This window comes from Myodes glareolus, chromosome 5 (genome assembly GCF_982192425.1).
Source record: "Myodes glareolus chromosome 5, mMyoGla1.1, whole genome shotgun sequence".
NCBI lineage: Eukaryota > Metazoa > Chordata > Mammalia > Rodentia > Cricetidae > Myodes > Myodes glareolus.
The window spans coordinates 72,245,766-72,270,674 of NC_142030.1; the positions used below are offsets into that span (position 1 = coordinate 72,245,766).

Here is a 24,909-nt window from a genome sequence, read left to right on the forward strand (position 1 = left end):
GCCCACACTAAAGGGGAGCGTCACTTCTCTTTGTCCTCTCTGGCCACGGTGACCATGAAAGATGAACTGCAGGTGCAGTGCAGAGGCCCGTCAGCTCAGAGTTACGGTTAGCTGTGGTAGTGGCAGGGCCAGCTGACCCGCTCTAGGGCACGGCCATCACTCTGGGGCTTTTTCTCATCCTCTCGGATCTGTTCTCCCAACTTCTTATAACAGTGATTGTGCAGAATGGCTTTTTGACTGAATGCTGCAACATGAGCGTTGTTCCCCAGAGCCTTACACTTGCCTTGAGAAAAATAGGAAAGAAAATTGAGATACTCAAAAAACAAAACCCAGCTTAGTAGGTAAAAGGGTCTGGCTGACGTTACCTGAAAATGATGTTTATCATTTAATCTCCTGAAAATGTCTCCTTAAGTCATTCTCTGCTGTAGAAAACCAACCAAGGACTTAAATTCCAGCGAGGACAAACAGTCGAAGTCTTTGATCTATCAGATGGGTCCATTTTGGAAGTGCTTCAGCTCATTTATTGATTCTTACTAAAAATGGGTGATACATGTGGGAGGCTGGATATCTTATTTTGAATCTCCGGACCCTAGAGGAAGGTGGACAATACAGCAGGTTGTCAAAAACAAAAATTGTCAGAATAATAGCACATTTTCTCAGTACAGATTAGGGCCAACATTCTAGTGCCAAAAGCTTTGAAAATTCTTCACTGGTCCTCTCCTGTCTTTGGCGGGGGGATATACTGAACATTTTCAGTTCTCTGTGATGGCCCAGATGAACTTTGATCATTGGTGGTATGGTAAAGATGTCACTGTCCATGAAAGTAAAATAAGAGATGGGGCTGAAGGCAGATTCCCATTCCTTAAGACGATTATGTGCCATACCTCTGGGAAAAGAAATTTCCAGGATAGTTCATTCATTGGCCATTTATTTACCCACTGTTGGCCTGCCAGTGTGGTGGACAGAATACAGAGAGAAATTACTCAGACAGGTTGTAATCTTGGGAATCCCTTGGTGAAAGAGACAGGTGCATAAGTTGGTAAGAACAAGCTTCATGCTCACTGGAGCTGAGACCAAGTGTGGCTTCCTGACCTATGGTGTGTTCGCACACAGCCTTTGCCTATAGAGCCTGGGACATGCTACACAGAGGCTGTCTGCCCCCCGCCCGGCACAACAGAAACACTTGGTGTAATGGCTGGTTTGTGTGTTAACTTGACACAAGCTAGAGTCATCAGAGAGGAAGGAGTCTCAATTGAGTAAATGCCTTCATGAGATCCATTTTCTCAATTAATGATCAATGGGAGGGCCCAGCCGATGACGGGTGTTGCCATCCGTGGGCTTATGGTCCTGGCTTCTATAAGGAAGCAGACTGAGCAAGCCAGGGGAAGGAGGCCACTAAGCAGCACCCCTCCATGGCCTCAGCATCAGCTCCTGCCTCCAGGTTTCAGCCCTGCTTGAGTTCCTGTTCTGACTTCCTCCAGTGATTATCTGGAAGCATGAGCCAAATGAACCCCTTCCTCCCCAAACTTTTTGGTTCATGGTGTTTCATTGCAGTAATGAAAACCTTACTTGAGACACTTGGCACTAGGTCACATACTTCCCCTGCAGAAAGGGTGCTCTGCCACTTAACTCTTCATGTTGGGTCAGCCTGTTAACCTTTGTTTACTAAAACCAGTAACCTGCCACAGCTTACTGACCCTCTGTTTAGTCTTTCCAGTTTTCTTCATCAATGTCCCATTAATAGTGAGGGCTATGACAATAGGTACTTGCTTGGTTGGTTTCTTCAGGCCAGGCAGGTATCCTCTTAGGTGCTTGCCACGGGTCATCTTTTTGTCTCCATTCACAAGGCCTGATATCATCATACAGGTGAGACCCAAGACGTGGTGAAGTGAGGAACTTGTCTACACGTCCTTTCCCACAAGACCCCGGGTGTAATTTCCTACTTCATTAGGCTGGTGTCTCTGCGAGAGAAATGTCTTCCCACCCATGAGAAGGTTTTACCTGTTTACATTCTCCAAGCTTTCAGGGCCCTTGCAGATCACAAACAGCAAGAGAAAATATAAAGATTCCAGAAGGTAGGATTTGAGGTAGCTGAGGCTTTCCTATAGAAGTGTGTCTCAGTGAGCAGCCGACTGCCCTGCAGTCTGGATCTACTGTGCCACTAGCCCTCCCAAACTCCACACACACTTGAATGTATGGCTGAGATCTCAGAACAACCTCTTTGGCCAGAGGGAGCACCAGCCTCTTGTGGGGGCATTCAGTTTATTTTGGTTCAGGCACTAGAAGAAAGAGGGGAAGTTATTTCAGGAGGTAAGAAGTGTGTTTATATTTTTATTTATATTTATTTTAAATATATATTTATATTTTTAGTGACATTGTGCTTCAAGATTTTAGGACTATGATCTTTTCAGTGTTCCTACTTTATTTAAAAGTAATACTAATTCTGGCCATATTAAATATATCCATTCTCAAATATCAATACCAAATTAAGTTTTAAAATAAAATCCATACAGTCTTTAATGTTTCCAAGGTATGAAGACTCATTTGCTTCTGATTCCTGCTTGTTTGATTTAATAATTTTAAGATTTATTTTATTTCTGTGTATGTAGGAATGAGAGAAAGAGGGGAGAGGAGAGTTTGTGTGTGTGCTGCGAGCGTAGGTGGTCGAGGGTCTGTGGAGGTCAGAAGGAGTTGGATGTTCTGGAGCCAGAGTTCTAGGCAGCTGTAGGCCACCCAAGGAGGAAACTAGGAACAGAATTTGGGACTTCTGCAGGACTATCTTTGAGAGTCAACACTGCTGTAGGTGTGTGGTTTTAATCAAGAGCTCTTCGGCTGGCTGCCTGCCTGCTCAGAAGTCACGTCTCCTGCTCACAGACTTCAATTTACCTATACAGGTAACACAGCAGTAGTTAGCAGGCACACGCTAATGGCACAGCGTTCTTGTCCTTAGCTTGAAGGACGGTCATGACACAGCTTTTTCTAACCAGTTTCCTGCAAGAAGTGTTATAAGAATTAATTTTGTTTATGAAAACCAGAGAAGAGAAAGGGGAAAGGAGCTGAGGTTTGTTCTGTTTTTCAGTTTTTGCACATTGAAGCCATAACCTGAACATAAGCCAGACATCATCAGAAATAATTTTACTACCCAGTAGCCTGCTGAGAAATCCAGACTTTAGGCTTACAAGCATCTGCTAATGGAGAAAGTGGTTTTTTGGTTGGTTGTTTGTAGGAAGGAGGCCGCTTGTTGGTTCTTGGCTGCTTAGCCCCGAAATAATCACACAGAAACTGTATTAATTAAATCACTGTGTGGCCCATTAGCTCTCGCTTCTTATTGGCTAACTCTTACATTTTAACTTAACCCATTTTTATTAATTATTGTCACGTGATTGTGGTGTAATCACTTTTAAGTTCCCAGCATCTGTCTCCAGCAGTGGCTGCATGACTTCTCTCTAACTTCACCCTTCTTTCTCCCAGCATTCAGTTTAGTCTTCCCCACCTACCTAAGTTCTGCCCTATCAACAGGCCCAAAGCAGCTTCTTTATTAACCAATGGTATTCATAGCATACAGAGGGGAATCCCACATCATTTGTTTGCTTTTTAATAAGTGTGTGAATGAATTAAATGTAGGTGAGATTTAACTGGTCATGAGTATATGTTCAGGTAGGTGACTGAATCAAGAATGAAGCCCAGGCACTGCTGAGGAGCTCTTCCCAGAGAGATCCTTCATCTGGCAATAGATGGAGATAGAGACGGGGACCCACGTTGGAACACTGGACTTAACTCCCTAGGTCCAACTGAGAAGCAGAAGGAAGAAGAACGTGAGCAGGGAGGGCAAGATCAGATGGAACCTTCATCCGGCGATGGATGGCGATGCAGACGGAACCGGACTGAGCCCCCCAAGGTCCAAAGGAGGAGCAGAAGGAGGAAGAACATGAAAAAGGAAATCAGAACCGCCAGGGGAGTGATCACCCACTGATACAAGGCGACTGATCTAATGAGAGTTCACCAAGGCCAGTTGACTGGGACTGAAGGAGCGCTTGATCCAACCAGATTCTCTGAAGGAGGCTGGATTCTCTGAATGTGGCTGGCCCGAAGTCTTTCTAAAAAGCCATTGACAATGACTCTGGGACTTGTTTCCTCTGCATATTCTGGATTTTTGGGGATCCAGTCTGATTGGATACTCACCTTCCTGGTCCTGGAGGGAGCGGGGAGGAACTTGAACTACCCACATGGCAGGAAACCCTGACTGCTCTTAGGGATGGAGAGGGAAGAGGAGAGGGAGTGGGGGGAGTGGGAGGGTGTTGGGAGGAGGGGCGAAAATGGAAACTTTTATATTTTAATAAACTTAAAAAAAATAAAAAAAAGATAAAAAAAAAAGAATGAAGCCCAGCATTGATCCAAGGGCAGGCCTGTGATAGCTGGGACCAGAGTTTGTTAGCCTTGGGGCCACTGTTTCTACTTCCTGCCTTGTCTCACTGCCTCACGTGGAAAATCCCATAGAAATGTGTCCCCTTGTATAAGGCCTGCTACTGTATATTTCAGTGAGCTACCCAGTCCAACTATTTGCAGAGATGTGAGTTCTCCCATTAAGAAAACATGTTGACAGAGATTTCTGTCCCGCCTAGTCCCATAGTCATTCAGTCCCAAAGAAACACACAGAGGTCTACATTAATCATAAACTGGTTGGTCTATTAGCTCAGACTTCTTACTAACTCTTTCTTACATCTTAAATTAGACCATAATTCTTGTCTGTCTTAGTCACATGGCTTGGTACCTTTCATCAGCGAGGCATTCTCATCTTGCTTCCTCTGTGCCTGGGTGATGACTGCAGACTGACCATTTTCTCTTCCCAGAATTCTCCTGTTCTCATCGCCCCACCTATACTTCCTGCCTGACTACTGGCCAATTAGCATTTTATTAAAATGCAAGTGACAGGGTATAGACCATTGTCCTACAGCAAAAACAGAAGTCAGAATCCACATGTCTTGGGAGTTAATAGCATATTGCCAATCGCAGTGATGCCAGATGAGTGTGAGGGGAGAGGTGGGAATGTTCTTTGATACTAGCAGAAGATTTGACTTCCAGATACCTTCATGTCAAACGTGACATCTTTATGTATTTTTAGCGATCACAATGATGTGATAAGTTGTTAACGGTAGCTCAGGGATAGCAGAGCTTCAAGATTAGAAATCACTTTTAAGTTTCCTTTTGTCTCCCCCCAAGTGGGCTTTTGTATTAGCACTGATTATTGGGAGACACAGCAGATGGGCAGAGAGACTGACTAGTTGTATATTTGTGTGTGTGTATGTCTATATGTGTGTGTATTTTTTTATGGCGCTTGGATGCTGACTCTTCAGTGAGAGAGGAGCTTCTAGATGCTGTCTTGTCTTGCTTTTCCTTTTTAATCAAAAATACAAAAGGGACCACTTCACCCTGGTCTATTAATAATGCAGCTACATCCTTTCCTTAATAGCTGACTTCATAGCCCTCTGTGTGCCCATTGCAATCAAAATTTGGTTTCTTTCCAGGCCTGCAGGCCTCATGTGGGCCTTCATGTCCATGTTCTTTCTGGCCTAGCCTTTCTTTATGGGTTTTTACCATTTTTTATTTTATTTTTTTCAGATGTGTTTTTCTTCACAAGAAAATTGTGTCCAATATTCTTATCCAAGGAAAGGTCTTTTGTTAATTAGTGGGAGATAAAGTTACCTATAACATTGCTTAATCTGAAATCTTTTCCTGTAGTCTTTTTTGTTTAAACAAAGGGGTCATTTATCTCTTTGATTTTCCTCAAAAATAGAATTTTTCTTTCTTCATTTTTCAGTTTTATGAAAGTGATTTTTAAAGTGAAACCCTGCCCCACTGTTTTTTCCTTTCCTTTTAAGAGGGCTGAAGTATGTAGTATGCAGTAGGTGTGCACATGGACAGAACTTCCCATGCTATGCCATGAGTTAGTGTGGAGTAATCATGCTCCTTAGGATGTTGCAAGAGGCGTGGAAAGGCAGGGAAAGGATGTACACACACGGTCACACATTTTTAAAGTCCTTCATAAAAAAAATTGAACTAGGTTTATAGATTTGCTGTTGCATTTTATTTTTAAAAAATGGGGAAATGGTCTACAAAGATGACATTGGATTAGGTTAGACCATGGTATTGTGGTTTTCACATTTTGAGCACATTGGGCATTTTATGTCGACTCCAGTCATCTGAGGAGACTTACACACAAAGCCATAAGCAGTTACTTTGGCTCTCTCTTTTCTGGGCTGTCTGATGGGCCTATCTCATAGATTATTTAGCTTGAAAACAAACCAGCCTGTGAGTCAGTTTTAGAAGTGTCCGTCAGACTTCAAAGAGATGCTTCTGTTCAGCTCTCACCCTGTGATGTGCAACTTCAAGCAGTAGTGTGCTGTTAATAACGAGGGGTGGAAATGTGGGCTCTGCAGGCTTGTGTGCACCCTGAGTAGGCCAGGCAGGGCTGGGGAAGAACCCCAGCGAGCTACAGGAGATGTGGAAGCTGAAAGGAAGCCAGTGTTTCTGGAAAGGGACAAACCGAGGGGGAGTGTTCGCGAGCAGGTGATTCTGGCAGTCTTCCGGGGAGACATTTCTGCAAGTTTGTGCAGAAGGAAGTCTTGAGTTGAGTTCAAGCCGATAGAGAGAATTGTAAGTGGAGATGAAACCTTGACATGACATGCTAGGATGAAAGATTATGCAGTTCAAAGGTGTTTTAATGATGGCTCCTTAGTTGTGGTCTGGTCTCAACCCCAACACCTCTCCAGACTCACTTGCTCAAAGCGGAGCCAGGTGCCCCTGCGGTGAACGCCCTGTTGCCTTGTATTTAATCTGCAGTTGCACATTGCTGCAAAACTGGTCTAATTACCTGTTTCCCTGATCATTTATATCCTATGGGGGCAGAGGGGAAAACCGTATCTCATCTTGCTTACAACTGTGTGCTTGGTACCTACCAATCACGGTGTATTACTAAGGAGTTTTCGATTAACAACGACTAATTAAGTGATTGAATGATTAGACAAGCACTTATGACATAATCAGAACCTTTTCTCAGTGATCTGGGCATGATTAACTTTAGGAATTGGAGATCTGCCCCTCAAATGATTCCATCACCACCAACGGAGTGATCTTATTAAATGAAATAGCTGTAAACCTTGAAAATGTCACTTTTAAGATCAAATTAATGCTACAAGCTGTATAATATATTTAAAAAATAAACTCTACACTGATGATGGCAAGGGAGTGCTTATTGAGTGACAGTGTTTATCAAAACATAATTAGCTGGATGTGGCAGTGTATGCCCATAGTCCCAGCTACATGAGAGGCTGAAATGAAGATCACTTAAGCCCAGGAGTTCACGGTCTCTCGCCCTTTCTCCCTCACTTCTTCCCCCTCCCCTTCCCTCTTTCCCTTTTTCTCCCCCCCGTGATATTACATGATATATAATATATGCTAAATATATATGTAACTAAACTGAAACTTCCCATGGAATCGTGTGAATTGGGTACAGATTGTGTCTGTACCTATTAACCTGACCCTCACTCCAGTACTTGAATAACAGAGACATCCTTTTAAGAAACATCTTACATTTTCTCATCTCTGTTAGCCTGAAGCAACATGTTTTTTTCCGTATCACTAACTTTTTACACCCAAGTAAAATTTTAACTGAAGCCCAGCTTTTACGAATGAGGAGCATCATGAAATGCTTCTCTGGGTCAGAAGGTTCGTTCCTCTCAGATTCTGATATGAATCTCTCTGCACCTGTGGTTACAGCTTTCATGGTTTCTGTGACTTGAAATCATTGAAGATTCTAATGTTCCCGACTCATTTCCAGGAGAATAATACGTTCCCATGTGTTTTAGTCCCGCATAATGGTTCTGTTTTGTTGCTAATCACCAACACTCTCTTAAGCGTCTAATTTGTAAAATAATTGTCACGGATATGTATGTAAGGACAAACATAGCATATGCAGTGTTAGTTCTGTTCTACTTTTATCCACATGGCAGGCGAGTGGCTTCAGTCTCTACACAAGAAGCATGACATTTCAAATGTGAACTCAGACTGGAAAACAGAACAAACTGAGGTGACCAGGGAAGGGTAGGATGTTGTCTCTCAGTTCTCAGGACTCCTGGGTGATTGGCCTAATTCCTTTCCATTTCTTTCTCCTGTTTTCGCTTCGTCAGTTCTGAAGACGGGTTCCTCTCTGAGTGGTTTGTCTCCCTGTGCCCCTGTGAGGCGGTCTGCTTGTAGACTTCCTATTTGGAAAGGAAGGGACTTCCCTCCCCACCTGTGACCTTCCCCTTTGCCGCCGAGCTGAGGATGGAGGAGATGCTGGCCTGAGAAAGGGCTGACAGAAACCGGAAACCATGCAGCATGGGCAGACAGAACAACTAGAGCCCTAGCTGCCATGGGCCAGGGAGGGTTTTTCACCTCCTCTCTCCTACCTGTAGAGACCAGTCCCATCTCTTGTTTCAGTGATGATTCTTCAGAAACTGGACGAGGTAGGCAGAGTGGGGAACCGTGATACTCGTCTAATAGTCTCACAAGAAGCCCTCCCGCAATGACGGTCCTAGCTGTATTACGCTGGATGGAATTGGCCAGCCCCGCCTTCTTGAGGCTCTTCACAAAGCACCAACCCTGCCAGCCCTCTTTCTGCCCTGACCCCTCTGGAGCAAGTGCACAGGCCTGCTCTGTCTTCCCCTAGCTCAGTTCCTATTCATCTGCTCCCCACCATCTGTATGCCATTGCTGTGTTCTCAGACTGGTCAGTTTCTACCGCGTCTTGTGACGGCACAGAAATCTCACTTCCTCTGTCTAGTCGCTGCCCCCACCCAGTCAGAATTTGACCGCTTTTGAATTCTGCTTTCTGCCACATCCCTTATTGTGTGTGTATCCCTTTTCGTTGTCAGAAGCATGTCACTGTCAGGATCCTGAGGCATATAGTTGTTTCAAAGACAGAACTGCTAAGTCATAAAATAGTTCCTGTGTTTGTGTGTTAGAACATACACCCGTAGACCTAGATCTCACATAGCCTTAGATGAAAATGTGTTACCCTAAGGCAGCCTGATGTGTGAAGGAGGTGTTAGCATCAACTCTGTAAGAAACAAAGTGTCATGGTTTGTAATATGTCTTTAAGCAGCCTTACACTTTATTCTCGTGGTCAGTAATAACAGAATAATCTGAGGAATTATATGCAGGTAACATATGTCATAGTATTTATTGTCATATATGTCATAGTATATATTATCACTGTAGCATTTATTGTAGTCATTTGCATGACCTAATTTAGATCATTATATTTACATTTAATTTCATTTATTAAATTGATCAGGATGTTGGAAAAATGCTCTTTGCTGAGGTTTGTTGCTTAAATGATCAGATTTCTATTGATGTCCTTTGCAGTCTAAGAAGGGCCTAGGGTCCAGCAGTTTTGTTGAAAAACGGGGCTTGCCACTGTGTTTTGGTAACACCATCTGTGAGACTTGACAGGCTATGAACAATAGCAGAAATGGTGGGATGTGCGTGTTGGTGGGGGTTGAGAGAAGAACGGTGCTGTGTTGGTGCTACCAAGGGCTCGAGGAGGTCAGGGTTATGTTGGTAAGGGGTGTGGAAGGGGGGATTTCAACAAACAGCTTTGAGACTGTAGCCCCTCGTTTACAGGACTGGAAGGGCTGGATGAGACCGATGGAAATACGGCAAGAACAAAACAAAATGAAAATACCAGCACACACTGGGCACAGCAAGCCCTGAGAATCCGGAGCAGCTGCCATCAGTGTTGCAGGGAAGGGCATCTCACTCTAATAGAATGGGGATTAGCTCTGAGTGGCCTATTCATAAGCAGTCCTTATGCCTGTACAAAAGACCAGTTGGCACCCAGAGGCCAAGCCAGGAATTAGACAACTAACTGAGCCGTGTGTTTTTCTCTATCTCCCTACATTTTCTCCTCGGTCCTTAAAACAGTGAGAGCTAAGCCAAAAGCGAACACAGGGAAGCCTAATTCTCGACTCTAGTAGACTCCAAATGCATAGCCTACTCCGGATGTGTAGCCTAGTCCGGATGCGTAGCCTACTCTGGACGCATAGTTTACTCCCGACCCGTAGCCTACTGCAGATGATGCATGGCCTATTCCAGATGTGTAGCTTAGTCTAGATACATAACCTAGTCTATGTTTCAGTCTGAGGAGGAAAATGGTCTCCTGAAACCAAGAAAGCTTTTGCGCCCCGGCCTGCAGAGAGGGGTGGTAGAGAGGTGCATTGTGGCTCTGCCTAGTGTTTTGTTTACTCTAGACGTTTTGAGGTTTCAGAACATCAGCAAGTCTATAAGCCCGTGGGTGCACATACAGTAGTCGGTGATTCTCATTTCCTTGAATAAATATATACTTCTACATCTCTTTGAAAATGTTTCTTCCCAGCATGCATTGTGTGTGGCAGGCCTTCCTAGGTTGTTTCTGAGCAGGGATTGAGAGGGGATGGCCACACTACGCTGAGTGTGGAATTGGGCTTTGTAATCCCTCACCCAGCATGGAGCAATCCCAGGCACGGAGTCTCCCCTTCTCATCCAGCTCTCTCTTCTTGCAGGTGCACACACTGTGACCAACGCAACGACGAAGTGGATTTCCTTTGTGTTTAAAGAGAGAAGAAGAAAAATGTCCCCGTGTCTGTAGAGATGATTTGCAGTTCAGCCCGGCTGAAGCTGACCGAATGAGACTATGGGCTGTGCCTCTGCCAAGCATGTTGCTACTGTTCAAAATGAAGAGGAGGCTCAGAAAGGGAAGAACTACCAGAACGGAGATGTGTTTGGCGGTGAGTGCTTGCACACTCTCCTCTGGGCCTGGCAGTTCCAGGCCTTTTTCACTTGGGTGGCAGTGAGTAACCTGACTGATTCTTGTCTTCCGCCGTTGGGTCAAAGTGGTGGCGAGGCTTGAGTGAAATCAGTGCAGGCCTTTTTTTTTTTTTCCCTATCATTGGTTTGTATCGTGTACTTAGGGAGGCTTGGGGAGGGAGGATCACAGAGGTGTTTATACAAGAGTTCACATTCAACCTAAAGAACCGAAGAGGTTTAGTCAGTTTACATCAGGCCATGCCATGTGTGCTCTGGTGGGTGACAACTGAAAATCCAAGCTGGGAGTGGAGTGAGTGGAGGCTTGTAAATGAGAATGTGGGTGTGTTGTAGGGTTAATAGCGCGAATCCACATGAAAACATATAATGAGTAGTTATTGTGTTCCTAGTACAAAAGTCACACAAATCACAGTTTCGTGGCCTCTTCTCTTCCTCCCCCCCCCCCCCCCCCGAGGAAGCAGCCTTTCAAAGTGAATATGCTCCACACAGAAACTCAGCTTTCAGAAGCTCTGGGAGTCTGGGTCTTCATTACTTGGGGGGATCAGTGGGGTGGGGTGGTGTTTGCCGCTTCAGTAGCCTGTGGACTCTGTTGACCCACAGACTCTTCCCTGTCCATATGCACCAAGCCTAGGTCACTCTGTGGCGTTCATTACCTGCCTGACCACTTACTGGATTTTGAGCTTCTTGACCTTGGGTTTGTCTCTTGAAAAATCAATTTCTGCTCTGATGGAATGTGAATACTTGTATACAATTCAAGCTAGTACAAGGCGTCTGGGCCAGCTTCTGCTAAATGACTTCAATAGTAATATCTACTAACTGAAAATTATAAATAAAAACAGTTCTTTTATTTATAAAATCTCTTACTGGATAAGGACTCTCACTGAGAAATGTCTCATCCCTCAGTCACTCTCAAATGATGCTGTCACTTGTACAACAGTTATGTGTGTGTGTGTGTGTGTGTGTGTGTGTGTGTGTGTGTGTGTGCACGCAGATGAGTACGTGTGTATAAAGGCCAGAGGACAACCTTGGATTATTTATCCTCAAACATAGTCTACCTTGTTTTTTTTGAGACAGGATCTCTTTGACTGAACAAGACCCAGGGACCCAGCCCATCTCTCCAGTGTTGGGTTTACACTGGCCTCTTTGTCTGAGTTCTGGGGAACAGACTCAGGTCTGTGTCATATAAAGCAAGCTCTAAACTGACTGAGCCGTCTCCTAGCCCTGGAATTCGAGCCATTGTAATGATTGTTCTGGAGCTGGAATTTCTACTGTTCTATTAAAATGTATTCCCGTGAATGAGAAGTTCTGTTCCTGTGACAAATTTGCCTCTTGTGGTGACTCTCTGGAGGATTTAGAAATGGAAGGAAGTAATAGATATTTGAGCATCTTAACAAAGCCAGACACCAGCTCACTGAAACTGCAGATACTGGGAAAACAGCTAATTGTAACTGGAGTCATTATTGTGACCCTTAACTGCTAAGAGAAAACGATCCACCGTCAGGATTTGTTTAAACTAGCCTCCGTGTGATGGTCTGTCATGATCAGTTTTGTCAGGGAGCTACCTCAGATGGAGCTGCCACCATATGTCAACACCGGGAGGCATTTGCATTCATTTTCGTGTTGAATTTTCACAACAATCCTGTGAAATATGTGCTGTCTCAATTTGCATATGTAGAGGCTGAATCACAAAAAGCTGACTGCTTCAAAGCCGCCTGGCTATTCAGCATCAGCATCCGCATCCCTCGGGCCCTGGGTCACCTCTTCCTCCCTTGCGTTTCCCTAGTGTATGGCCGCTTCCCATCTCTATCTACTGTTTAAGGCCTTTTGCTAAGCATCATGGAGATTACAGTGGTAAATATTGCACAGATCTTGCTGTCTTCTCCTTTGTGAGTGAATAGGGAAGTGTTGTAAGGCAGAATAAGTCAAATATCAGAAGATTCCTGTCATGGTAAGACTCAGGGCATGGACTGTCTTAACTTTAAAGGTAGAATCAGGATGAATTCTTTACAGAAGTGGCATGTGAACCTGGCCTGGAGGAATCTAAACTTTCTGGGTAAGAGTTCAGGAGAGAACCAGATAAGAAAAGGGGGAGGTAATGGGAGACATGCTCAGAATTTTGAAGAATCCAGTTTGAAAGGAGAATAAAATATAGGTAAAGAAATACAAGTCAAAGTTAAATTATAGGGAAAATAATACCAAATTACGGTCTTTCGAAAGAAAATCTTAGACTGTAAGGACAAGACTTTGTGATGTTAGTATAGAGCACTTGTATTCTGTGCCACCTAACTGCCTCTTTCCTTTTTGAGTTGCAGCTTGCACATGCACACGGACTGTGTTTCCCTAGTGTACCGTGTGTATTTCTCAGAAGTTAGCATTTCCTCGCCAGCTGTTGCTGGGTAGACTCTCAGCCTCAGGGTTGTGCAAGAGCCACTTGCTGGGTCAGCTGGGATGCTGCTTTACTCATCCCTCACCTTCCTGGTCCTGCACACCTTGAGCCACGGAAGGCAAACCATCCTTTCTAAGAAGAACAAGAGCATGAACCACACATAGTCTGGGTCCTAAGGATAGAAATGCATGTACACCACATTTCACTAGCCAGAGCAGGTGACAGGCCCAAAGTAAAGATGGACAAAAGGACATGTCTGACCACACTGCAAGCATGCAAGGATATGCGTGCAGTGGGCAGCTATTGCTCGTTGGGTAATGAGACTGTCCCAGGTCTGCCTAGTCCTCTATGGCTCTATGCGTCCTTGTGGTCCAAATATAGGAAGTGCAGTTAAAGAATCTGCTGAGGTGGTCTTTGTTTGTTTCTTTGTTGTTTTTTAATCTCCCTAATACTCATTGAAATTTTATTTCCCCCAGTATTTACTATCTTGTTAGTTTTTCTAACATAAACGTTTGCAAGTTTGTGGTACAGTGTTAAATAAAGCAAGGATATAATGGTGGACAGATCACTAGTCACGAAAGATTCTTTCTTTGTTTGTTTGAAGCCCAATAGGGTCTGGCAGTAGAATTCTTAGAATTCAGTATTGAAGAAAGGGCAGTTACTGAATGCTTTAGTTTAAATTTGACAAGATACATCCTACCTGTATCTCTCTACTTAAATTAATTTGCAGGGAGAAGCCCCATCCCAGTATTCTCACAGATAGTACAAGATTCCTGGTTTTGAGGCAGGGTTTCTCAGTAGCTTTGGAGCCTATCCTGGAACTTGCTCTGTAGACCAGGCTAGCCTTGAACTCACAGAGATCACCTGCCTCTGCCTCCCAAGTGCTATGATTAAAGGTGTGCACCACCATCACCCAGCTCTCCTGCAGTTTCAAGGTTCTGTTATTGTACAGTAAACAACCTCAAACTCCGTTGCACCCCAGGGTACTGATGCGTTATTTCTCACCATTTGGTGGATCTCTGAGGCCTGGCTGCTGTCCTCCTCACACTCAATCACACAGCTTCACTTAGCGAGGATCTTCCATGAGCTCCACTGTCTAGGATGTCCTCGAGCCTCTGCTGCAGACCTCTTTTTACATGTGAGGAAGGTGAGGCTGCCGAGTGAATTTTCTCCTACCTTCTTCTCCTCGAATCCTTTTTGTTTTCTAAACGTAAACTGCTGCCTGAGCCATTTATAAGGTCAGAGGAAAATGTCTCTTTCTTGTCATCCCAGGGGTTGTTGTTGTTGTTGTTGTTGTTGTTGTTGTTGTTTTGGTTTTTAAAGTAAGTCTTCTATTTGTTGATAAGTCTAATCTCTCTTATCAGTTGGTTAGCAAGTTGTGGGCAGAAAGTGCACGCTCTTCAGAGAGTCTAGAAGCAGGATGCAGAAGGAATACCCAGAGGTCAAGTTGAACACTGACCGTACCAGCCCCCTTTTGTAACAAACCTGGCTCTAAGTGCTGCTGAGTCTGGTTTAAGGAGCACCTGATGTTTATACCAGCCTTTTAAACAGAGGCGTGTAGATGATTGTAGTAAAATTTTTTGGATGCCATTGTAAGACCAAAAGCTGGCAAGCGAATCAGGAACCTGGTGGCTGTCATTTATGTGGACTTAGATATACTCTCATTCTTGGTGGTACATAAAGTAACAACATGAAGTGTGTGCGTGTGTGAGGAAGGGAGGGAGGGAGGGAAAAAGGGAGGGAGGGAGATACTCTTACACCAGTCTGTAACCTGTCTAAAACTCTGTAGGGACCAATTTCTCAGGGCAGCGGTGAAGATTAAATGATAAAACGCTTCCTGATGTATTTAGAAATGCAAATCAGTGGGAGGCAAAGTAATAATTCATTGTGTATCCCTCGTCGTTTTGATTGTACAAAGTGAAGCTTCATTAAGGACACTTTGCTCCTACAGTAATTACAGAGAGGATAATGTGTATTTGTGTGGTACAGTAGCCATTGGCTGCACGTGGCTCTGGTATGTGGATGATGTTGCTAGGCCCGAGATGCTTGTACGTTTTGTACAAAATGAAGAATTAATGTGGAAAACAATATAAAATAGCTCATTAAAAATTCTACTATTGCTCACATGTTAAAATGATGATTTAGATCTTCCAGATTAAGTAGATTGTATTATTAAAATTACGTGCACCTGCTCACTTTTCATGCAGCCACTAGAGATGCTAAGACTTCAGGCCCGGCGCGGTGGCACACTTTAATCCCCGCACGTGGGAAGCAGAGGGAGATGAATCTCTCTAGTTTGGGGCCAGCCTGGTCTACATAGTGAGTTCCAGGACCTGCCAGAACTACATAGCGAGAGCCTGTATCCAAAACCCAACAATGACAAAACCAGAATGTTAAAGCTGGAGGAGTCTAGGGGGACATGGATAGGGCTAGGTTATAGTTGTGGAAGCTAAGAACTCAGAAAGCTAAACACCAAAAGGTCTGATAATCCAGTCAAAAAGTGGGCAAATGAAATAAACAGTTGCTTTTCAAATATATCACTTGTTTTCTACGTGTGGATTATCTTTTTTAAAAAGACACTAACAAAGGAAGAGGGAGGATTGGGTGTTGGGGGTGGTATACGTGTGGGTGTGAAGGGTTTATTAAAATCAAAATCCTTTATACACATGTGTAAAACTACCATGAAACTCACCCTTTCATATAATTACTATACATTATTAATAGTAAAAAGAAACACAGGTGGCCAGTATATGAAAACATGCTTTTTTGTAAAATCACAGTCTGCTTGGGTGCTAAAGCCTTTGAGAGTCAGCACTCTCCTGCCTGAGGGAAGCTGTTTCTGGAGACTTGACGATATTTAATTAATGCAGTTTTTTTTTAAAACTGCTTGTGCCATACCAAGTAGCTAATGACAGTTGAGTGTCTTCAGTGTGTTGGGCACCATACTAAGCACATGACACCTGTAGTATCTTACTTCATCTTCAAAAACTGCCTGCAAGAAAACAGGGTCTCTAATGTGCCAGAGTCTACTGTCCAGTGATCTCACACACACACACACACACACACACACACACACACACACACACACACAGAGAGAGAGAGAGAGAGAGAGAGAGAGAGAGAGAGAGAGACAGAGGTGGGGGAGAGGGAGATAACCTTTCTGTGAATTCCACAATCATTTTTAAAATGAGGAAACCACGGCCTTACGTGTGAGGGTCACACAGTCATTGGTTTGCTAACCTGGAACTCTGGCCCTCAGTTCCCATCATCACAGGGTCACTGTCAGAGCCCTGGGGGTCCCCGCAGTTTCCTTTAGGTACTCAGTGGCCCCTCCAGGAGTCTTGTGTCTCTGCAGCTGCTGGGATCCCTCTGGCTGCAGCAAAGTGAGCTCGGCCCTGTGCAAGGCAGAAGAGAAGCTGCTGGTGCTTCTGGCAGCCTCCAGAGCGAGGGGCAGAACACTGGAACTGCAGCCAAGGCTTGCTTGGTGCTGGGGGAAGTTCTAAGACAGTGACTTATCAGCAGGAGTGGAAGGGGAAGTGTCTCCTCACCCTAGGCAATTCTCAGTGTTTCCTTCCCAAATGACATCAAAGGATTTGAAACTCTGGCTTCTTCCTGGAATCCTGGCTGATGTAACAAAAGGAAGTTTCCGAGGCATCTGCCTGTCTCTAGACAGTCTCCACCTAGCATCGCCCGCCTGGCCGGTTGAAGTTCCTGTGTAGAGCCCAGCACCTAGGGCTTGAGTGTGGTTGCCGCTTTTGCCACTGAATGATCGCACGGCATCACACACAGTGTTGGACGCTGGCATTACAGTTGATGAGGCTTGTCCATGCAACTGTTGCCACTGTCACCTCTGTGTAAGAGAGGAGTTTGAAGCTAAGAGCCCTCCTTGGTCACTTGACTAAAGAAGTGGCTTTGTTTGTATAATGAGGAGGCTAGCTGGACTGAGGAGATGCCCTCTTCACGAATAAGCTTATCGGTTGGGAGGCATTAGATCTAAACCAGCCTTTGGAGCTTTGGGGAAATAATTGCTAACTGCCTGCTTTAACTCAGCCTTGGCTGTTAACTGAGGGTGTCTGGAGAGTCTATCGTGGTCATCGGGGTATTTTCGGTGGACCCGAAACACCGTCGCGTCGTCCTCAGAGCTGTGAAATCTGGTAAACTGGCTTCAAAGCCTGATTGAGCTCCCCAACAGACACACAGACTTGTCGGGCTAGCGACCTAGGTCCTCCTCTGTGCAGTGTGTGGGGTGCCATGGAGTTGTGGGCCTTAGACGCGTTGTTGTACATTAGACTTTGGAATACTGCGCTGTGACACACGATAAACACTGAGTAGGTGCCAACTGTTAGTCCCCGTCATCCTGTTGGCAACCTCTTCTGTGTGCAGCTGTAGCTTCTGAAAGATGTCGATTGGTCCTCTGCAGCTAAACTTGGGAGACTCCTTACCATTTTCTTACAGATGTCAGATTGATCCAGTTTGAGCAACTGATCCAGTAGCCAATGATCCTTATCTTTTTATGTGAGATTTCTAAGTATTTGTGTTATGACGGTTTGTTCCCTTTCTGTCCTGACCTAGTCAGAACGTCTGTATGGGGTGTGTGTGTGTATGTGTGTGTGTGTGTGTGTGTGTGTGGTGTGTATGTATGTGTGTGTGTGTGGTATGTGTATGTGTGTGTGCGTGTGGTGTGCGTGTGCATGGTGTGTGTGTGTGTGTGGTGTGTATGTATGTGTGTGTGTGTGGTGTGTGTATGTGTGTGTGCGTGTGGTGTGTGTGTGCGTGTGCGTGGTGTGTGTGTGTGTGTGTGGTGTGTGTGTGTGTGTGTGTTAAATGAAACAAAGGATGTGACTTAGAAATGACAAAGATGATAGATGACCCAGGTCTGTGAAAGTGTGGTTTTAAAAATCTCCCACGATACAGCTTGATAAGTGTGTGCTTTCCTTACTGAATTGACGTTTTATTGCTGTGACAGAGCACACGAGGAGACAGAGGGTCTAGGGACTTTCGCTCACAGTTTCAAGCGGTGCTGGCTGGCTGCAGCTCATTGGGCCTGAGAACAGATACATGTCATGGCAGTGGAAGCGTGTGGCAGAGAAGGCTGCTCATTCATGAGAACAAGGAAGCAAAGAGAAAATGAGGAAGGACCAGTAGCCTACTTCCTCAGACTACGCCCTGCCCCATAGTTGCCACCACCTCTCAGTAGTTTCATTGAATTACGAATAAAAAAATTATGAGTCCATAGATCACGGCCCAACCACCTTCCCCAGGCCCCACCTCTTAACCAAGCCTTCAACACATGAGGCTTCAGAGGACTTCAGTCCATATTACCAGACATAATGAAATGTGTGTCTTTCATAATCTGTAATTTTCCAGCTCTTCATGTGCATGTGGACTGAGGATGTTTCTGAAAGGATATTTCTTAGTGAAGCGCCATAGAGGGACCAGGAGGAAGCAGACACTGGTGCCGCCTGTGACTGTCACTAGAGAGCTGCATCCAGAACTAAAGGAAAATTTAAAACAATGTACAAAATAGGTATTATTTCAGATCACATTTTATTTTTAAAAGATAATGTTACTTGCAATATTAAAATTGAATTCCTCACTTTTATATTAGGAATTTCCAGATGACTCTATTATAGTTTTATTTACTTTGTGTGTGTGTGTGTGTGTGTGTGTGTGTGTGTGTGTGTGTGTGTATGTACGTGGGTGCTTGTGTACCACTGTGCACACATGCTATGGTGAATTTGTGGAAGCCAGAGGACAACTTGCCAGAGTTGGTTCTCTCCTTCGACCGTGCCACCATGTGGGTTCCAGCAGTAGAACTCAGGTCATCAGGCTTGGTTGCGGGTGCCATTGCCCTCTGAGACATCTCACTGGACCTTCAGATGACTCTATAACAATTTAAATGTAAGATAAGAGACCAGGCATTTACCATACAAGCATGCAGAAGGTTCCATCCTTACGACCCACGTAAAGTAATATATGTATCATCCCTCCAAGGCTCAGAGAAAAATCACAGAAGACAGGGTGAACAGGATGCAGGAGTTGGAAGATGGGGAGATGCGTTCCAAAAAGACACTGGGTAAGACAGGGCTTGCATGCATGAGCTCACCATAACTGTGTTTACTCCACGAGTCATATGCATGATCGGGCCAGTCAGCAACTCACCATGGAAGTGGGAGGAGCTTATGAGACCCCACCACTCCCTGAGATTCTATTGGCACTTTCTTTAGTGGTGTAGCTACTAGTAAGTTGCCATTGCCCCAGTAGTAACCTCTTAGGTCTGCTCATACAGGACACCTAATTAAACACACACACAAAAGGCATGAAGAAAGGAGCGAGCCTTCTGGGAAGAAGTGTTTTGGAGAGAGGTGGGGATAGTGAAGGATGGAAATGAACAAAGTTCATTCCATGCATGCATGAAACTAAGAATTAAAGTTTTAAAAAGTGCTTTTCTTCAGAGTGCCAGCTGTGCCAGCATGTGCTAAGGAGGAATACTGGGACTCGTTGGTCGGCCAGCCCGGCTAGAAAGACACTAGCGAGTCTTAGGTGGCAAAATGGCCTCCATATAATGCTGTGAGATCTGATCTCAGTAAAACAAGTGAGTACATTTGGCTGCATAAAAACCTAAAACTCTCCATGTGGAGTAACTAAACAAACCACTCCGAGGAAAGTTAAAGGACAACTGTCAGCCCGTGAATATTATTTGCAAAACAAATAAGGTAAATGTGAGAAATGAAAAAGACATGAATTCTAAAAGCAAAGAACGTGCTGATTGAGAACTAGGCTGAATTTGTGACCATGCAATTTAAAGAAGGAAAATTTACAGAAGTCCAATAAAAGCAGACAGAAAAATAGCCTACTGCTCAGTCATAAATAACCCCTTAACCTCACCCCCTCTTCCCCACAACACATACCAAAATAAAGCAAAACAAAGCAGTTTTTACCCCCTCAAACTAGGCAGGAATAGACATCTGTCTCTTGTTCTAATGAGTAATGCCGAGCCAGAGCAGTTTTCCTGGAGCACAGAATAGCAATATGCATACGGGATTTAAGTAAGTATGCCTTTTGCTCCTGCAGCATATTGTCAGGGGATAACTAGACAGGCAGATGTGGTACACACCTGTATGCCCAAAGGTCTCCTCATGAGCAGAATGTGTGCAGTAGCACCACCAAAGATGAAGTAATCCTTCCGCATGTTCTGAAGTGAGAAGGGGAAAGAGACGCCTTTACACAGTTTGTCTTAGTTAGAAAGGTACACCAAGAGTTTTTGTTTTCAGTTCTATTTACTTGTTTATTTGTCTGTGTGCTTTTTGTTGACTGACTGATGCGTATGACACAGTGCACATGTGGAGGTTGGAGAACAGCTGTGGGAGTCCGTTCTTCCCTTCTCCTGTGTAGGCCCTGAGCTTGGACCAGGTGATCAGGCCTGGCAGGAGGTTTCTGAGCCTCACAGTGTAGCCCAGGCTGGCCTACAGCCTATTTATCTACCCAGTTGGTCTCATAGTCATAGCAACCCTCTGTCTCTGCTTGGATTAGAAGCCTATGCTGCCATACCCGACTGTAAGTACTGTTTGTGATGCCTGTAAAAATTCTGTGTCAGTGTCTAAAGAAGGTGCTTAGGAGTTTCCCATCAACATTAGCAGTAGTTTCGGGTGATGTGAATTTCCTCTTTGTATTTATAATTAACACGTATTATCCAGTGCAACTATTTATTCTGATAAGTATAATTTAAATGTTTCCACCCTCCCGAGGGCTTCTGTTGGATTTTCTGGCAGTGCAGATTTGCTCCCCAGGGAAAGTACAGTGTGACTGGAAATAGCTTTGTGCCATAGGGATCTGTGTGAAGGCATGTTTGCTCAGGTAAACAGATGAGGTCTGATCCCTGGGGTGTGTTTCATTCAAACCTTTGTGTGTCTGGTCAGTCTGCAAAACATTTGCTGACTGTCTTGCGTGCTTTGGACACCATGCTAGGCATCACGGCTCATACGGACGGGCCAACCTAATCTCTGCCTTCAACACACTGATAAATTAGTGACAGATGGCTGTCTTAGCGTAAAGCGTCAGTATCCTGTGGCGATACTGCAGAGGGGGCCTCGTCACAGGAACGGGGTGGGGGAAACACGCAGAGGGTGATTAAAGTCTTTGCTTAGAGATGACAAACAAAAGACCTGGTGGGGCTGAGACATGGCAGCAGTATAGGCGGAAGGCTCAGAGATGGTGCGTACAAAGTGTGTCTAGAGGAGGCCGGGGAGCTGAGCGAATCGGCAAGAAATCGGCTAGAAAATCCCACATTAGGAAAGGAGCCTAAAATATTTGGGAATTTCACACAATTTCCCCCAAAACACTATAAAGCTCACACAGACAATATCAGAATCATGTTACAGATCTGGAAATTTGCTGAAAACATTTGGAACATGCTAGAAAAAGAGGTTAGAAGATTGGAAGCTAATTTCTCAGATGGTCACCCTTACCTCAGATTATTATGGACCCTGAAAAATTATTATAGAGTTTGGGATCACATGTATGCCAGAACTGCATTATCACTAACCCATGACAGAAGCTGATGCGCTGAAGACAGGATGGCCTTTGTCTTCTGTGGGATTGGACCTGACTTGGTTATTTTTGTGAATGGCTGGTGTCTTCAAGGAAGTGATGCATGCAGTCTGTGCACTGTATGCTATATTCAGACCTTCTTCATGAAGACTGTCAAGGGAGCTGGTGAGATAGCTTGCGTTACCTGAGTGAAATGCCAGCATGCGCACACAGTCCAGGGATAGTGCTGGAGAATAGAGACAGGTGGGTCCCTGGGACTCATTGACCTGTCAGTGTAGTCAGAACTGTGAACTCCACATTCAGGGATATACCCTGTCTCAGGAAATAGGGGGAGAGTGATTGAGAAAGATACCTAACATTGACCTCTGACCTCTAAATGCATATAGACACATGTGGATGCATACCCATACCCATGCGCAAACACACACACACACACACACACACACACACACACACACACACACACACGCATGCATGACTGTACATGCATCAAGCTTTGGGAGCCACTGCTGCCTTAAGCTTTAAGTTGCTTTCATTGCTGCAGGTAAGCCCCGAATCTTCGCCTGTCTGCAGAGGGGAAGATTGGGACGTGGTGGGTGATGTCTGTAGTACATCCATTCCCACGGGACAGCAGAGGAAGAGGCCGATAGTGCAAAGTGTTTTTGAGACGTCACCTCCATCAGGCAGCAAGAGTGTGGCGTAGCAGACTAGCTTAAGCCACCTGCCTCCACTCAGTGTTCTTCAGCTGTGAACCATTTTCAGTTGAGCAGTTTGTGATCATAAATTAGTGTCACAGTCTAATTGTGTTTCTGATAACAGTGTTCTAAACTGTGAGGGAAATTGCCCCAACCAATTAAGTGCTCCTAAACTAATAATCCTCCGCAAGGGGTGTTGATTGGGTGGTTACAAGGTTAAGAGTGTTCCATGGGAATGAGTCTCCATGAGAAGGCAGTGTGTGCTTACTGGTAGTGGATACCAAAGGTACAGATTCCCCTTCGTCTTTAAACTGTTCTACAAGAGAAAATGTCCAGTGTGAGAAACCACTTATCAAGAAACTGAGGATCAAAAGCCGGCACTAAAGGGCAGCAAGTGTCCTGTGGACCAGACATCTACCAGGACTGTGTACACCAGTGCCCTGATGCTGTGCTCTGAACGTTCTTATCACCTCTCCAAGTTAACATGATGAGATTCGAACTCCCAGTTTAATGTTGTTAAGAGGCAGGTCTCTGGGGAGGCAGTTAGGTCCTGAGAGGCAGCACTCACGAATGTTCTCAGCACCCTTACCAGACAGCTGGCCTATGTCGTATGCCCTGTATGACACAGAAGAAGGAACTGTTTGTGAGAAAGCAGGCTTCACCAGACGTCTACTGGCACACTGATCCTGGACTTTGCAGTCTCCAAAGTTGTGAGGAATAATGCACACAGAAGTATTATGGCATAACAGGTGAGCTACCTGGACTGGGAAACCACAGTGTCTCCAGCGCTAGAAGTAGGGAGAAGAGTAAGATGAAACAAGATGGACTCCCCTGCCTAGAGAAAAACCTAGCTCCGGAAATAGCTGTGTTACTCCACTCCTGTTCCTAGAGCTGACCTCCTGTGATTCTTTAGATGACAGTGCCGTCACGCTTCTGAAGACATAGCCTCTTAATTGTAACTTTCTCCTGAGCCAGCTCTGGCTGTGGGACTCTAGGCAGCTTGATTCCAAGGAAGAGCCAAAGGTACTTGTGGTTGGAGGTTGATTGCTAGAGTCCAGTCTGCTTGTTAGGCTCCACCTGGCTCTTGAACTCCTTGGGCCAAATGAAAATGTGTGCACTAGATAATTAGTATCACAGTAGTGTATATATATATATATATATATATATATATATATATATATATATATATATATATATACATGTCTGCTAACATGTAACTAACAATTACTGCTTAAACATGGATAGAAAGTATCTTTGAATGTTCTTAAGGTTTTTCATAATAAAAGCTTAGCTGAAAGGGTCATAAGCATGGAAGGGGCCCCTGTGAGGGATGAAGACTAAGAGGGACAAACATAACTTTTGCAGTCTACTTCCTTTTAACTCATAACCCACGTTTGAAGTTATAGTGTATATATCTAAATTTTCATTTAAAATATTTTCGCAAGCTTTTATATATGATCATTAAGAAATAAAGTGGAGCTGAAGAGAGAACTCAGTAGTGAAGAGTATTTGCTGCCTTTGCATAGGATTTCCATTCCCAGCACCCACATTAAGTGACCCACAAGTGCCTGAGACCCCCATTCCAATGGATGCAGTGCCCTCTTCTGGCCTCTTCGGGCACTGCACTCAGGTGTTGAGTATACACATAAACTATAAAAGTTCAGTCTACAAACTATAAAAAGCACATCTACCAGACTGAACAATTCCCACCAGCTGCAAGCAAAGCCATACAGGTTCAAATCTCTGTCTAGACCACATTGCATTTCCATTTTGAAAACCACATTCAAAACAAACTAAATTACATTTTAATTCCCTTCCAGCCATGAATATCTAAGCTTTACTATGTAAATGTCACCACTGATCTTGGTGTGTAACCACAGAAGAAATTCTCAAATTATATATGAATATGATTTTAGTTTTAATGTACCAAGCACCCTTATATTTATTATGTCATCTATGTGGCAGTATTTTTCCATTACTCTTTTAGTTCTGACTACCTCCCTTCAAGCAATGTCTTTATTTCACAGTGTTTATATCTTGATAGAATGACTCTCCTCCGTGTGCCTTACCAAATTACCTTGGTGTAGCTGTTAGATTGCCAGTGTTTAAGTGAGAAAACAGTGTACTTTTATAGTTCTAACCGATCTCTGAAAACTAGGATTACCCATTTAAGAAATACTAACTGAGCAAATATTATGAAAGCCTGGCTTTTGCTAGCAGATAAAAGATGTAATTAGGCAATGGCTACCTATTTTGCCCACACCATCGGAGATGAGCCAGGCAATAGCTGGAAAGACAGATGGGCATGGTCAGACAGGGACCAGGGTCACACAGAGAAAGCAAGGGGATCAACAGATGACAGGATGGCTTGTTTATATTCATTGGTCAGGAAAAGTCAAGGAGTTAGTCTTTGCACACACCTGAAGGGAGGGAGCCA

The 24,909-nt window shown here is 44.3% G+C and overlaps 1 protein-coding gene across 2 annotated transcripts in view; it reads left to right on the forward strand.

Moving 5' to 3' along the window:
- The window catches only part of C5H1orf21 (chromosome 5 C1orf21 homolog), a 197,853-nt gene that overhangs the window by 75,946 nt on the left and 96,998 nt on the right, over positions 1–24,909 (forward strand). For both annotated transcript variants that reach the window (XM_048431064.3, XM_087906430.1), the window contains exon 2: positions 10,580–10,804. In XM_048431064.3, coding sequence (XP_048287021.1) covers positions 10,711–10,804 — 94 coding nt within the window. In that variant the 5' untranslated portion in view covers positions 10,580–10,710. The remainder of the gene's footprint in view (positions 1–10,579; positions 10,805–24,909) is intronic.